The 14,268-nt window shown below is 37.2% G+C and overlaps 1 protein-coding gene across 1 annotated transcript in view; it reads right to left on the bottom strand.

Moving 5' to 3' along the window:
* ddb1 (damage-specific DNA binding protein 1) overlaps positions 1–14,265 on the bottom strand; it is a 46,215-nt gene extending 31,950 nt beyond the window's left edge. The window contains exons 1-9 of the mRNA XM_038701119.1: positions 14,110–14,265; positions 12,240–12,388; positions 11,415–11,531; positions 10,714–10,935; positions 9,250–9,364; positions 8,584–8,681; positions 4,367–4,525; positions 2,925–3,008; positions 2,604–2,720 (exon numbers count right to left, since the gene is read on the bottom strand). Coding sequence (XP_038557047.1) covers positions 2,604–2,720; positions 2,925–3,008; positions 4,367–4,525; positions 8,584–8,681; positions 9,250–9,364; positions 10,714–10,935; positions 11,415–11,531; positions 12,240–12,388; positions 14,110–14,170 — 1,122 coding nt within the window. The 5' untranslated portion in view covers positions 14,171–14,265. The remainder of the gene's footprint in view (positions 1–2,603; positions 2,721–2,924; positions 3,009–4,366; positions 4,526–8,583; positions 8,682–9,249; positions 9,365–10,713; positions 10,936–11,414; positions 11,532–12,239; positions 12,389–14,109) is intronic.
* Between the last annotated feature and the right edge of the window lie 3 nt (positions 14,266–14,268).

The following is a 14,268-nucleotide window of genomic DNA, read 5'->3' as shown; positions in this document are numbered from 1 at the left end:
TCGTTATGAAGTTAATCCTGTTATTTTTACTATTTTCACTTAAATATCTTTGTAATCTTGTGATACCCTTTCATTTCTACTTCCTGACTATCATGTTTGCTTAACAGGTGACTGTAGTCTTATACAACCTTGGTCTTATTTTGTATTTTTAAACATCATTAAAAATAATAACATGGTACACTGTACTCACTAATTACTAATTAGCGAGTATTGATTGCTTAGATTTGAACAGTCATACAGTACCTGACGATTAAAATACACTCCCAGGTTAGCCAAACTGCAACTTAATTTTCATTATCAATTCATGTGGCGATTTGTTTCTCCATTACTGATCTATTAAAAAAAAAAAAGACTGAGGTGACTTCTTAGAAAGTCTTGTTAAGTCTGACAGTCTAAAATCCACAGATATCCAGTTAACTATCCTATATGACATAGAAATACATTTCAGACACCAGAAAAAGGGGAATGTTTGGAATTTTGTCTTAAAAAAGGACATCGATTAATCGATTATCAAAATAGTTGCCTTTGATTTTCTGTCTGTGAAGATTCTCTGTCACCCAGGTCATGGTTATCCAACGAAGGTTAAAGTCAAGGGCAATTGGACTTGGTTGACTTTGATTTTCTATTGAGGGCATAATAGTTTCAGCTCTGAGGATAAATCATTGTACTGGCACCTAATGCTCACAGTTCTCACTGTTCCCAGTTCTTGTAATTGTAAATGTCATCCAAAGTACAAGTTATGGTAGAATTAGTGACAAAAGTCAATAGCAAAGCAGTACCACCAACAGTGAAGTAGGGAAGGATTTGTAAATCACTTTATAGCTGAGCTTCTCTGAGATTGCAGGTTCAAACATGGCAACATCCTGGAGGTAAATAATTCTGGTGCGTGTACAGTCTGATGGGAGAGAATCATAATGTTATTTAGTCATGGTACACTAACAGGATTAACACCAGAGCCCATTTAATCTCAGGCCCTACCACCTGTCACCAAACGGCTTCATCCTAATAGAAATAACTATTGTGAACCTGGAAACCCACCTAACTCCCCAGAGCATGTTCTTAAATGCCCTCACACACTCAGTCACACTTTCATGGTACTGACTGAATCCTGATAATCTGCACTTATGTCAGTTGTGTATTTATTATTTCTAGCATTTATAAACTCCAATGTTGTTTGTACATCTGTCAATACAATAATTTTTCAGCTTTTTCTGAGAGAAGTCCGGTTATATTTTGTCCCGCAGCTTGTGCATCAATCCTCTACTGTCTTAACTGTCTTGGAATGTGTACGCACCAATTAACCAGGTCAAATGCTCTGTGGATTTACAGCAAATGGCAAATTAAACAATTGTGATTGGATTTACTTCTGGGCCTCAACAGACTAAAATGAGCTCCAGTGTGTGAATGAATACAGTCAGTGGCTGATTGTGTGCTGGTCTGTACCCAGAGAGTGGCTCACTGCTCTAGTGGACCGCTGCCTTTGGAACCATATCAAGTATCCTGAGGCCTGGTGTCAAATCTTGCCAAAAAAACCCTTCTGTACTGGATTTCTCTCATTACTTCATTGTTTCATCTCCCTCTGCTTTACTAATGAAGGAAGACAAATGTTCAACTAAAAAAAATGTTTTTGCCAAACTATTATATTTTATGCAGTAATATGTCTTAGACAGATTCATTTAGCGTCTGATTTCATTTAACATAAAGAAATATATATTTTTAAAAAATACAGGAAGTAGAAACATGAAATTGTTGCCTTTAAAACTTGACAAACATGCGATATGGGTAATATTACGTAATTTACATTATATTCTGAACACAAATGGTTTGACCGTTAAACTAACTTTTGGAACTTTAGATGATGGATTGTTAGGATACATCCAGACAGGGAACGACGAGACGAGGTCTTTGCTGTCACTTTTAAATGGTGTAAATATTATTAGAGAAAATTATATGTTCAGCAATCTGCATTTTGCAGTGTAACAAGAAAGCCAATTTAAGTTTGTGTACCAGAGATGCATTTTAACATCAATGTAACTTCAGTCCAGTTAAATCATATCTAGACACAACTAGGATACCAGGCGCATGTTAATTCCAGGCATAGGGACCACAGGCAACAACAAAAAAAATAGACAAGACAAAAGAAGAACATCCAGACTGCCTGTTAAAGGACGCAGGAAGCCGTGTATTTAATTTCAGCAAGAATCTCCTTAACACATTGTACCTAGCTAGTCTGGCCAGTGGCAGGTTTGTACCGTAGTATGTTGCATGCTTAATTCTGCTGACAAAAACACAGTTAACACGACTCAAGAGCCCAGGCTGCATCAGCCGCATAAGCCCAGACTCCCCGAAGGCTGTGACAAAAAAAGATGATAAAGAGGAAAACGCAGATGGCAACTCGCCATAAGGTATAAAGTGTATCCAGTGACTATTTAGAGGGTTTCGGTAATCAACATGTCATGTCTACATCCTCTGGCGGATGCCCATGGAAAACTTTCATTCGGAATGATCTGCTTACAATACATAACTGTAATGTAAAATGTGTCGTGTCTTCCTGTTTTTGCGAGTTGCAAAAATATAAAAAGGAATCAGCTTTTGGTCATTACCTGGCCCTGGCCTTGCCTCTCCAGGTCTACCACACACATGTCCACAATGGGCCCCAGATTGGTGAACGTCTCCATCACCCCCACATATGAGCCCTGGTCGTTGCTGTCCACATTGAGCTGCAGAGAAACAAACAGAACCCTCTTCACAAATCAATGGGAAAGTATCAGTCTACATTGTGAAGAGTTAACACTTATTTCATGACATAGCAGGTTTATGGAACACTTACAAAGTTTTCAGACAGTATGTTAAAAAAAAAAAAAAGGAAACATGCACACACAAACAAACTAAAGACAAAATAAAAAATGTTTCTTGTTGCTTACCTTCACCAGCTGGGAGTCGCCAAGTCTGGAGCCCACAAAGACCACACCGTTATCCAAGTAGGTCAAACACTCAGCAATGGATGTCTGTCATTGGAGAGAGAGACAAAACACGTCAGTCTCGGAGGGCACATCCACACTAGGGTTTTAACTAACGATTACTTAATTATTAGCAATTTTTGGCAATACTAGCTGCGTGGGATGACAATGTCGATCTGTCAGACGGTCCACCACTTTAAAGCCCAAATATTCAGTATTTTTGCTTGGGAAAAAAAATGCTCCAAATAGCTGGAAATACGTATTTTCTCTCCACTATGACCTTCACATTAAATCAACATTTACACAGTGTTTGGCTAGAACTCTCTGAAGTTAACGTGGCTGAACACACACAAGCATAAAACAGTGATCCCAAAACAACAAGTAGCATTTATGAGCCACAAGTTTATACTTATGCATTGTACTCAATGAATCGACAAAAAAATTAATCAATGACATGTCATAAAATTGTTCACTGAATTCTTTAGTTTTTATTGTTAGCCAAATAAAATGAGCAATTATGAGGCATCACTTTAGGTTCTGGTAATTTCAGATGTCAACTCATTATTATTTCTGACCTTTTACACACTAAATAAACCATTAGTTGAAAAAAATAATTGGCAGAATACTTGAGAAAATAATGAGTATTTAGAGCCCAAATTGTGCCATCATCTGACAGAAATGCCATTGAGAACAACTTTTTTCACCTATATGGAAACACAAATATAGTCATAACAACGACGGCACATTGCATTAATGCACAAGCTGGTTGTTTGCTAAATGGAAGAGAAGGAAGATGAACAAATGTAAGTTTCCTATTGCTTAACAATTGTACTTCTAGGCAGTTCACTTTTTTTAAAGTGATCTAAAAACAGACAGAAATCTGACAAATAAATCTTCCCTCGTTGCTGTGAACATGGTCTTACACTGACTTATTATTGTAACACAAAGAGGTTTTTCTGTCTGAGATTCTTAATGTAGAACTGTGGCTGCCTGTCGATTGAACAGATGAATTGATTTTACCTTTCCAAACTCTTTGGCAAGATATTAGAGAAAGGTGCCACAAGCCAAAAGCTGTGTCTTTAAAATGAGATTTAGCTTTGAGCACAGTATTGACACAGTCATTGTCTAAATCAACTTAAAACACAATAAGTGACACCCTGGCAAGCAAGCAACAAAGCCGTACGATCATTTTTTCTCATCTTCTGACAAGTGTCGACTGATCCATTAGCTCCAGTCATGGCCGTAAACCATTAAATAGTCAATTGTAACAAAGGGGGTACTGAAAGGAAATGGTCGAGCAAGGTAGAGAGAAAGAGACGGGAGACATGCCAGAAGAAAGGCGGTGGATAAACACAGTGAAAACAGACAGAGATAACGAAACATAGCAAATAAGGTAAATGAAGTACCTCTCCGAGCAGCTCCACATGCAGGTCTTTGAGCGCCACCGTGCCGTCCATTAGCTCCTCCTTCTCCAACAGCAGCATAAACAGACGTCCCTCCATGTCCCCCAGCAGGTAGCGCGAGCCATTGGGGTCCACCCGATTGTGGCAGACGATGGTGCTTTGCTACAAATGAGAGTGGAACACAAACAAATCATTAAAATAACACTGACAGCAGAGGTAAAGCCTGAAAGAGCACCTTGAATTTCACCAGTACAAAAAAGTCTGGATGGATAGATGGATGGATGGATGGATGGATGGATAGATAGATAGTTGTACAATTTATATTTGCACATTTCAAGTACAACCACAGAGAACTGTCTTCAAAAAAAGTACATATTAAACAAGCCTGCCTGCCAGGAACCTGTGCAAACTAGAACAGGAATAATACAAAGGTTCATCCAAGAGAAAAAGGATTCCATGCTGTCAATGTTTGAGAAATATTTTTTTTTTTTAAAAGTGCATTACAAATATAATGTGACTCACTGGGGTATTATTATTAAAGAACTGTGAATACAAACAATTAGTGCCTGACCTGGCCGATACCTATTTTGATATTTGAGTTTTAAAAACTCAGATGATACATTAGCATATGTCTATTGTTTTCCATAAGCATATTACAAACAATTATTTTGATATGGATCCTTAAATTACCAGAAAAACAAAATATCAGTCCAATCTGGAGAACAAACTAAGCTGTAACACTGCTTCTAAATGACCTGAAACATCTTTAGTATTGCTGTCCTGCAATATATTGTGACTTATCAATGATCAACTGACATATACGCCGATAACAATACATCTAAGACCAGCTAATATTGGCTGATATCTGCTTTGGCTGATCAATTTGCCTGGGATTTACGAGGTCTGCTTGTAATTAAGATTTTAGACTTTTGTGGTCGGATCAATGCATCTTGACATACTATACAATATTATGAAAAATTTATTCCCCAAATAAAACTGCAGAGCCACTTTAAACAGAATGAAGCTATGGGAAGTTAGAAACCTCTACTGATGCAAACTAGAACAGGAGTAACACATCACATGTCTTCTTTTACTTTGCACTTGAACAAAACTCCCTTTGGATATTGTCGGAGTCACTCTCAGCTTTCAGTCCTAGTTAGACTTGGGCTGATTCACGCAACGTGCAAAAAAAACATCTTAGGAGCTTTGAACTGGAGTTGCAGGAAAGAGTATCCTGTCTCCACTATAATTACAGGGTAAGCTGGCTAGAAAAGTAGTCACGATTGGAACCGCCATTAAAATGACATAGTGTGACTGATCTTTCCTTCATCAGAGGGTATTGCTATTGTCGTTGTCTACTGTACAGGCTGAGTTAATTTCTCACTTGATCAAACCTTTAGAAAACGTGTTTTCACAGTCCTCATATTGCTTAAATCTTCTGTCAAACCATGGATCCTCTTGCATCCATCTTGACTGAAGGTAGGAAGGTAATTAGCTTGTTAGATTCTACCAGTGAAACCAGTCTGATGGCCCGACATAGACTAGTCTACAAAAAATGTTTTATGAGCTGACACATTCAGCAGATCTCCGTGATGGCAGAACCTCTGGTGTCTCACATTATTTTTTCACTTCTATGCTCAAGAGTGACAATTTATTAATTAGCTGCCAAAGGTGTTGTTATTCATCAAAGGTTATGCTTCTGTGTTTTCTTGACACTACTGAAAGGAGCGTGTGTATTAGCTGAACACTAATGTTGCATTCGGTGTGAAAAAAGTCCAGAGTAAAAACTTCAGCTTCATTTAGAATGAGATTTCATTACAGCAACAACAGACACTCAACTACCTCTTCCCTCAAACATCTGCTGAGCGGTGTTGGGCAATACTACTGCGGAACCAGAGTTCTAACAGAATATGACAGCTTGAGATGTTTGAGGCTTTTAAAGATAAAACCAATCAGCAGGACACAGATATGAACGGCAGCCCATGATGAGACATCAGTGAGACAACAGAGAGCTTGGAACCATTTGAAGCGATGTGTTGCATTTTTATTTGATATGATAGTGTCACAGTAAGAACAACTTTGTGGTGCAGCTAAACAACACACAGCCACAAATAATGGAACTTGTATGGATGCTTACTTTCCTACTAACTTGCATCAATATTAATTCTAATTATTCTGAAGTGGTAATGATACATTCCTTTTTTTTTTTATTATAGAAAGACAACAGAGCATCTAGTTTTCACTAGTGGAGATTACCTGTATGGCAATAAAAAAACAATACTCTATGAGATCCTGTTACTTAAAACTATCCAAAACTAGAATGTCCTGTTCCAGCCCTCTACATTCAAGACATTTTTTGTTAATTAAAAACTTGCCCCATCTGTGATAAATATTTGGGTTTTGGACCAACAAATAAAAACAATAAAATTACAATGGAAAAGTAGTTTTTTTAAATATCAAACAGGTTAAATACAAAGAAACTTTGATATAGCATTTCAAATAGGGCTGTACCAAATAATATAAAAGCTTCATTCATAACATCGACATGCAAATTCTAAAATCAACATTCGAATGCTGGGCAGCATTTTTTTTTGCATGTCATTCTGTTTAAACCCAGTATTCCTGTACAGTTGAAGATTAATATTATACTATTCGTACCATAAATTACATTTATATAACCACACAAAAAATCTATTTCAGCTCCAATAGTTTGTGACATTGTTACCTCCCTTTGCGCGAGGTACGAGTGAGTGCTGGTCACTCCGAACTTCTGCACCGGACTCTTGCCAACATGTATTTGTGTTGACAGAACTGACAAGCTATATTCATTCAAGAAAATTGATTTAACAAAAAATTACTACCTCACTTGAACTGTAGAACCCCTTTATTCAAACTGAGGATTTTTATTTTTTTGGGTGAGGACGTCATTTCATACAACAACAGATATTTGAGGCATCATTCAAAAACCTCAATAGCTTTAAATTTAAAGAATTGACATTGCTTCCAGCCCCAAGTTCATCAGAAATTACTATGTTCAATGAATTTTGAAAAACAAAGGACAACACGACTCTGAATTAGGAGCTACTATATGGCTATACTTGAAAGAAATGTTCTTTCCATAATGTGTGAGGCCACGGTACCAAAACAGCAGCGAGACAGTGAGAGAACATTCTCTAATTATAGAAGCAAGATGCTGTTGAGGAGCTCCTTTGGGCCTTGAGCTGTGTTAAATATGAGCAGAGCAGCACAGACTGCAACTTAATCTCGATAAGATCACACTAAAAGCAATGGTGTACAGGGAGCTAAAGTTGTCATCACAGGCGTTACCAACCTGCCTTTAAATGCAACTTCAACATCGATCACAAGATTCAAAAACTTAACTCTAATGCTTGACAGTTTTATTAATACCATTTTGTGTTACTTTCATATCATATCAAAGAGTAGGGCTGGACAATATGGCTAACAATGTTATAACAATAAAAAGCTTAATTGAGTTTAAAGGCTGATTTTTTTCTTCTGAGGGAAAGTTGAAGAAACCTGATTTTGTTAATTGTGGTTTAAACTCTTCTTTATGGTCAACACTTGAGGCCAAACAGCGGATCACTTCACAAATATGAGGTAGAAAATTCAAAACAATTAAAATCTTTATCAATAAAATTTAAAGTAAAGTTTTTTCAGTCCTTTTTCCTCAACAAAATAAACATCTTAATAAAAAAAATCAAGTTCTAATTCGTGAATAAGTTATTCAATATGTATTGAATATTTCTAATATTGTTATTGAAAAAATATATATTGTGATAATTATTGTTTAATTGTCCAGTCCTATCAAAGAGCTACTCATCTGGGACTTAATTTCCCACAAAACCTCCATTTAACTTCACACAGTGTTGTTGGATTCTCTCCTACCCTCTAAATATTAACTGAACTTTGCTTTACATTAAACAGTCCGATCTTAATGACTATTATGATGCATCTGCCATTTGGTATACCTCCAAATTACAAAAGGAAAATAATCATTGCTGACATAATTTTATTATATTGTAACAATAACATTCTTAGAGTAAATTAACACTGGAATATATTGAAATGAAATGTTAAATTATCCTTCCTTTGGACACAAGATGAAAGAAAATTTCTAAAGTTTAAGGCTTTAGAAATAATTCTGCTTTTTAATGAGACATAACAAAAATGCAATCAATACTATTAATTTATGCCTTTACCTTGATGGTAGGTGGTGCAATGGCCAAGTATTTGTCTCCATTGTGGTAGGTGATGGACTCTTGTCCTATGATTATAGCTCCACCAAATGGCTCAGGCACTATAACACATGAAAGCACATAGTCAAGAGAGTCGGTGCTAAATTTGTACAATTTCAGACATAAGATACAATTTGTATGTTCCAAACAGGTATACATTTAAGTAGGACTGTAACTAATACTATGCTCATTATCAATTACCATTCTTTTTCAGTTCATCAATTCAATCATTAAATTGTCTCCCTCAGGCATCTTTTTACTATTGACCCACGATTATATATGTCGAATAGTTCAAAAATACAGAGGGTTCGGAGAGGAGAATCAAAGATCACATATACCTTCAAGAGGTTTTCTATTGTGGATGACTGCTGCGCTTTAAAATGTTTTTAATAACAGAATCTATTTCTCAGTGTTCATTTTTGACTAATTTGACAAACAGGTAGGACTTATTATTGTCAGGTCTTCATGCAAGTTTTTTTAATTGATAATGTTTGAATATAACACAAGTATCGTACTAAATTCCAGGTAAAAATCAGATTATAAAAATATAATTTGCAGTGCTTTATTTTATGTTGATTTACTAATTGATTATTGACTTTCAGTAATGTATACAGTATTAGCTCTGATTACCTGGGATGACCATAGATGCCTCAGCCTCAACATTCTCCTGTTTCCAAGGACCCTTGTTGAACTCCTTCTCCCTCAGAGAAACCTCATAGGTTTTCACATGGCGTCCCTGCGGGTCCTATGATACACAACAGGACACCATGTTACATTTTCAAAAACATGTCTTGAATGATGACAATACGACATTAAGTCAGAAGAATAAACAAACTAAAAGGTTCCCTCTGTGAATCTTTTGAACACTAGTAGTGCTGTGGAGCTGTTTTTCTATTAGTGAGTCCCCTGTTTTGTTTATCCTGTGCACGCTCATGAGGACACACATGCACAGACACAATACAGTCCTACCAATGTGTCACACTATGCCACTGATCAACAGGTCGTGGTAGCCAAAATATACAAAAATGCCCAGCAAAGACAGGGAAGAAGCAGACTGAATGTAAACATTGCTGGATTTAAATCCAATAATTTTGGCACCTTTTGTGCAGATGTTTAATCAGTGTTAATGTAAATGCGGTCGATTGAGGGAATAAATCCTTAGTGCGTGTTATTTAGACCAAGAAAGCGGAGTTTGACATGACAGTGACATAGTTGGAGTCTGTAATGCAAACTAGCTACGGTTACAACAGCGTACAACGGCATCTCAAAACATGGGGGCAAGAGATAGAGGATATTATCGTATTCAGTCGTGTTTATTCGAGCCAAAGTATGCAGCTGAAGAAATTCTGCAAGGAGAGGCCGTGGCTACATTAGCAGTACAAAAGGATATGGTTGGCGGGGACCAGCACAACTTGAATTACTGAGAGCGAACACTAATGGCGCATTTACTAATTGCCCTCCGATGCCAAGAGAAACTGAATCTTTCTGCATAGTGTTTGTTAGATGCTGTCACTGATGCCAACCACGAGAGAGCCTGAATGTGCGTTATTGTGAATGCAAGTTTTAAACCAAACTTGAAGATAAATTGGAAAAAACATCCACGACCAGCAGGACAGATACCAGATGACCATTGAGTGAGTATTCTTGTCACCTTAGGCTGTGTTTTGGCCAGAAAAGAAAAACTTTAGGCTATAGTGGTAATGTCACTCCCAAAGGCGGGGGCAATACTGCAGCGCTAGCTAGGATATCTTTTATACAGCTTTTCTTTTATACAGAAGCCTGCTGGGCTGGTATGGGCATCAAAGCTTGCATGTATCCTAGTACATGTAGGCACTGCTGGCATCTTTCTCGGTCTATATAGCATGAACTGAAGAAATTATTTCAATTGACTACACTTACAATCAACACTGACTGGGACAGCCACATAAAAGGTGCAGAATTTTTCCCATTAAAATATTTTAAAAATCAGCTTGGCAAATGCTTTATGGGGAACAAAATGCACTTGACACATTTGTTAGATCTGAAGGATAAAAACATCACGTCCTTTTACCTACATAGTCTTTCCTATTCCCTTAAACACAACTCCTACAGTACCTGATAGATGAAGCAGACAGTTGGAGCCTGGCAGCCATACAGGAAGTGAACATCGATGACCTGCAGCTCCTCCAGTCTGATGTTGAAGGCCTTGAGCTCACGGTTGTCCCGGTCCAATGGGATTACCTTGAACAACCCGTCATACAGCCGTAGGCCAATCATACGGCATTCTGGATCAACAATTCCGATAATACCCGTCTCTGATGGACGTCCAATACGATCCTGCGAAAGAGCATTTGTTTTGGAAAGGTTTAAGGCCCACAGTACATACAGACAAATATCACATTTTGTGTACTCAGACCGCTGTTGATATCAGTATAGCTAGTGAAACTTTGTCAGCTTTTATACTTTAAAATGAGACCTAAAAATTCACAGCATTGCTGATATAAAGCCTAAAGAAAATAATGAAATGTTAGATAAATATTATGTGTTCATATATTCTTGCCATTTTAAATTACAGCAAATGTTATTAATATTTGTGCACATTGCAATTGTGCACGACATTTGGCTGAATTTACAAAGTCTAACTGAAGTTTCATTAATGAGGGCTCAGTATAAATATTAAGAGTGAAATGATGCATTTAACCAAGGTTAATGAGAGAAGGTCAAAATACAAACTGCTCTTCATTTTAACAAACCATAAATAAATATTACTATACAGTGAATTTTGAGAATCATAATCGTACTGCTGTCTCACCCACCTGGACATTGCCATGGGCACGGGTGATGATGTCAATGCTCTCCCCATTCTGTTTGTATTCTAGGATGCAGGCATTGTACTTGGATGTGAGAATGAACAGCAGGTCTTTGCTCTCACCCTGAAAAAAAACAGACAAAGTCATCAAAGCCATCACAGATCAAACATGCAGAAGCATCCAAAAGCAACTATTGTGCAAGAATTATCTGTCTTTTTTTCAGATTTATAATAACGCCTAATATTTGGGATGCGTCTTGATTGAGCTGCCCAGGTATATTAGTGGCCACCCAAGTATATTTGGCAAAGAAACGCAGAGAGAGTTTTTATGTATTACGTTACAAGATGTGGACACAGTGGATATTTTATAAGCACGGACCAAGTAAATTCGCTGCTGCCCAAGTTGTCCGTCATTCTGTGGGAAACACTGCTATGTGGCACATACATCTGCCAGGTTCAGGGTTCAACACAGAATTTGTGTGGATTCACTTCTTTTGAGGAGAATCAACAAAGTTTTGAATTTTCTAACATGTTAAATTTCGACTTGAATAAATAAAACATAGATGATTAGATGACTGATAACAAACTAGATAATATAAATAATTATTACATTTTACACTTCGTTGGCTTGTTTCCATGTATTCTGTCTAGAATAACTATGTTTATAAAAGGGTAAGCCAAGAAACATATAGATCTTCACTGAGCCCAACTAGTTTGTTGACCAGTTGTTCCAACAGCCCACCAACTACTTCATTTTAATAAACTTTAACACACTGCTACCAATGGCACACACACACACACGCGCGCGCGCGCACACACACACAACACTTACCTTTGGCCTGAAGAGCTCCATGACAGCAATCTTTCCATACATTCCCACTTCCTTGACGGGCCTCAGCCCCTCTGCTGTGACCACATAGATCTCTAACCGTGTGTTTTTTGCTATGAGCAGATTGAGGTCTTCCGCAGAGGTGAAGTGACCTGTAGACACACCAACATTTGTAACATGTCAACTACACTGTACATGAGAGTAACAGAGGAAAAGATGACTGAGAAAGGTGGACAAACATCAGCTATAGGGATGAAAAGCAAGTCTGACATCTTCCAAAATCCCTGTTTTCTTGACCAAATATTTGTACCGATAGTGTGGTGATATCTGAGGCATGATTATTGGTGCTTCTAAAAGATATTTAGACTAGGGTGGCAACTAACAATTATTTACTCGTTAGGTCTATGAACAGTCAAAAGTATAAAATAATATAAAGATAAATTCCTATCACAAATCACTTGAGCTCTACTTGTAAAGTATTAAAATAATGTTTATTGGCAGAAAAACATCAACAAAAGTATTCAATTTTCTATAATATTCTATAATAATGTGAAACAGAGAAAAGCAAGAAAATATTCACACTTGAAACTAACCAGCAATTTTTTGGGGTTCATAAATACCCAAAACAATCATTGCCAAGCAGACTCATTTCACTCACCCACAACAATCAGAAAAGTTTAGAAACTTAACTTTAGAAACAAAAAAGTTAATTTAAGACTTTGGGCTTTGACTAATGCATACTTATAATTTTATTGACTTTCCAGCTAATGAGTAAATTACACAAACTACTAAAACATTTACTTCTTCTTAAATTGATCTGAAAGATCCACATTCCCGTAAAAAACCCCACATACAAACACTAAGAGCTGAAATCAACGCAAGCATCTTTATTCAACACTCCTTTTCCATGCTTACCATCTCGGGGAGGGGGGACAGTCGTTAATGGTAACAACACATTTTTAATTAGAGTTACTGGTTGCATTTGAAGCAGTACGTTTTACACCCAATCAAAGTTACACAAATAAATCAGACTATGCAAAAGCAATTTATTGATAAAAAGTTATAGTTATAGTAATAATTTTAAGAGTACTCGAGTACTGCAACACGATCTCCAAGCATTTCATTTTTAAATCAACATCACTACACTATGTTTATAGCAGTATATTTTCATACAGAGATATGAGAATCTGATGTGAGATATCTTGAGAACGCAACCCATGGACTCTTTTACAATTGTGTTCCTACTTTTAAACGTAATAACGTTATTGTTAAAAGGAGAAGGATGGTAGACACTGATGTTAAGACAAGACATTTCATATGTGCATGTATGTCAAATCCTGAGTTGCACATAATCCATGGGCTATGAGATGATTCCATATTTTGTGGCCAATGTACGTTAGATCAAACGACGACAACCGTTTCCTGATCATTTTAACAAGGGGGGCCCAGAGGGACTACTTGTCAGAAAACGTAAATTGCCAATATGCTCAGCATGTTTCAGGCAATTTGCAATAGGGGTGACATGATTTATAATGTTTGTCAGCATGAGGAAATGCATTAAGATCAGGGGTAACCTTAACCAAACTAAGCACGACAACAGCTAACGTTAGATCCGAAAGAAGGACCGACGAAAAGGTTCACCGGATCATATCTGCGTTAGAACAGATGTATGACATAAACACATAAGAGACGTGTGTGCCGTGACTCGCATACATATAAGTATTACTGGTGTAGCATGTAAACATTTGACTTAGCAAAACAAAAGCTAGCAGCTACTACAGGCCCGTCTGGAGCACTTTCCTCGCAGCGCGGGAGCTCGGCTAGCACGCAGGTGACAAACGCACAACTGCAAAAAATAACACACACAACAAACCTGTGATGCAGGCGTTGACTGCCGTAGGTTTCTGGGCTGTTACCACGTAGTTGTACGACATTTTGACAACAACAAAAGACAAACACCAGAGTAGTGTTTTAATCTCCCAAAAGTGCCAAAATCATTGATAATAAAACTCCCGGAAGTAGTTAGCTGAGC

Source organism: Micropterus salmoides, unplaced genomic scaffold (genome assembly GCF_014851395.1).
Source record: "Micropterus salmoides isolate LMB-PRFRI ecotype aquatic unplaced genomic scaffold, ASM1485139v1 Ms_hic_scaffold_6, whole genome shotgun sequence".
Lineage (NCBI taxonomy): Eukaryota > Metazoa > Chordata > Actinopteri > Centrarchiformes > Centrarchidae > Micropterus > Micropterus salmoides.
Note: the sequence above shows the minus strand (reverse complement) of the source record. Positions and strands in the feature narration are given on the sequence as shown.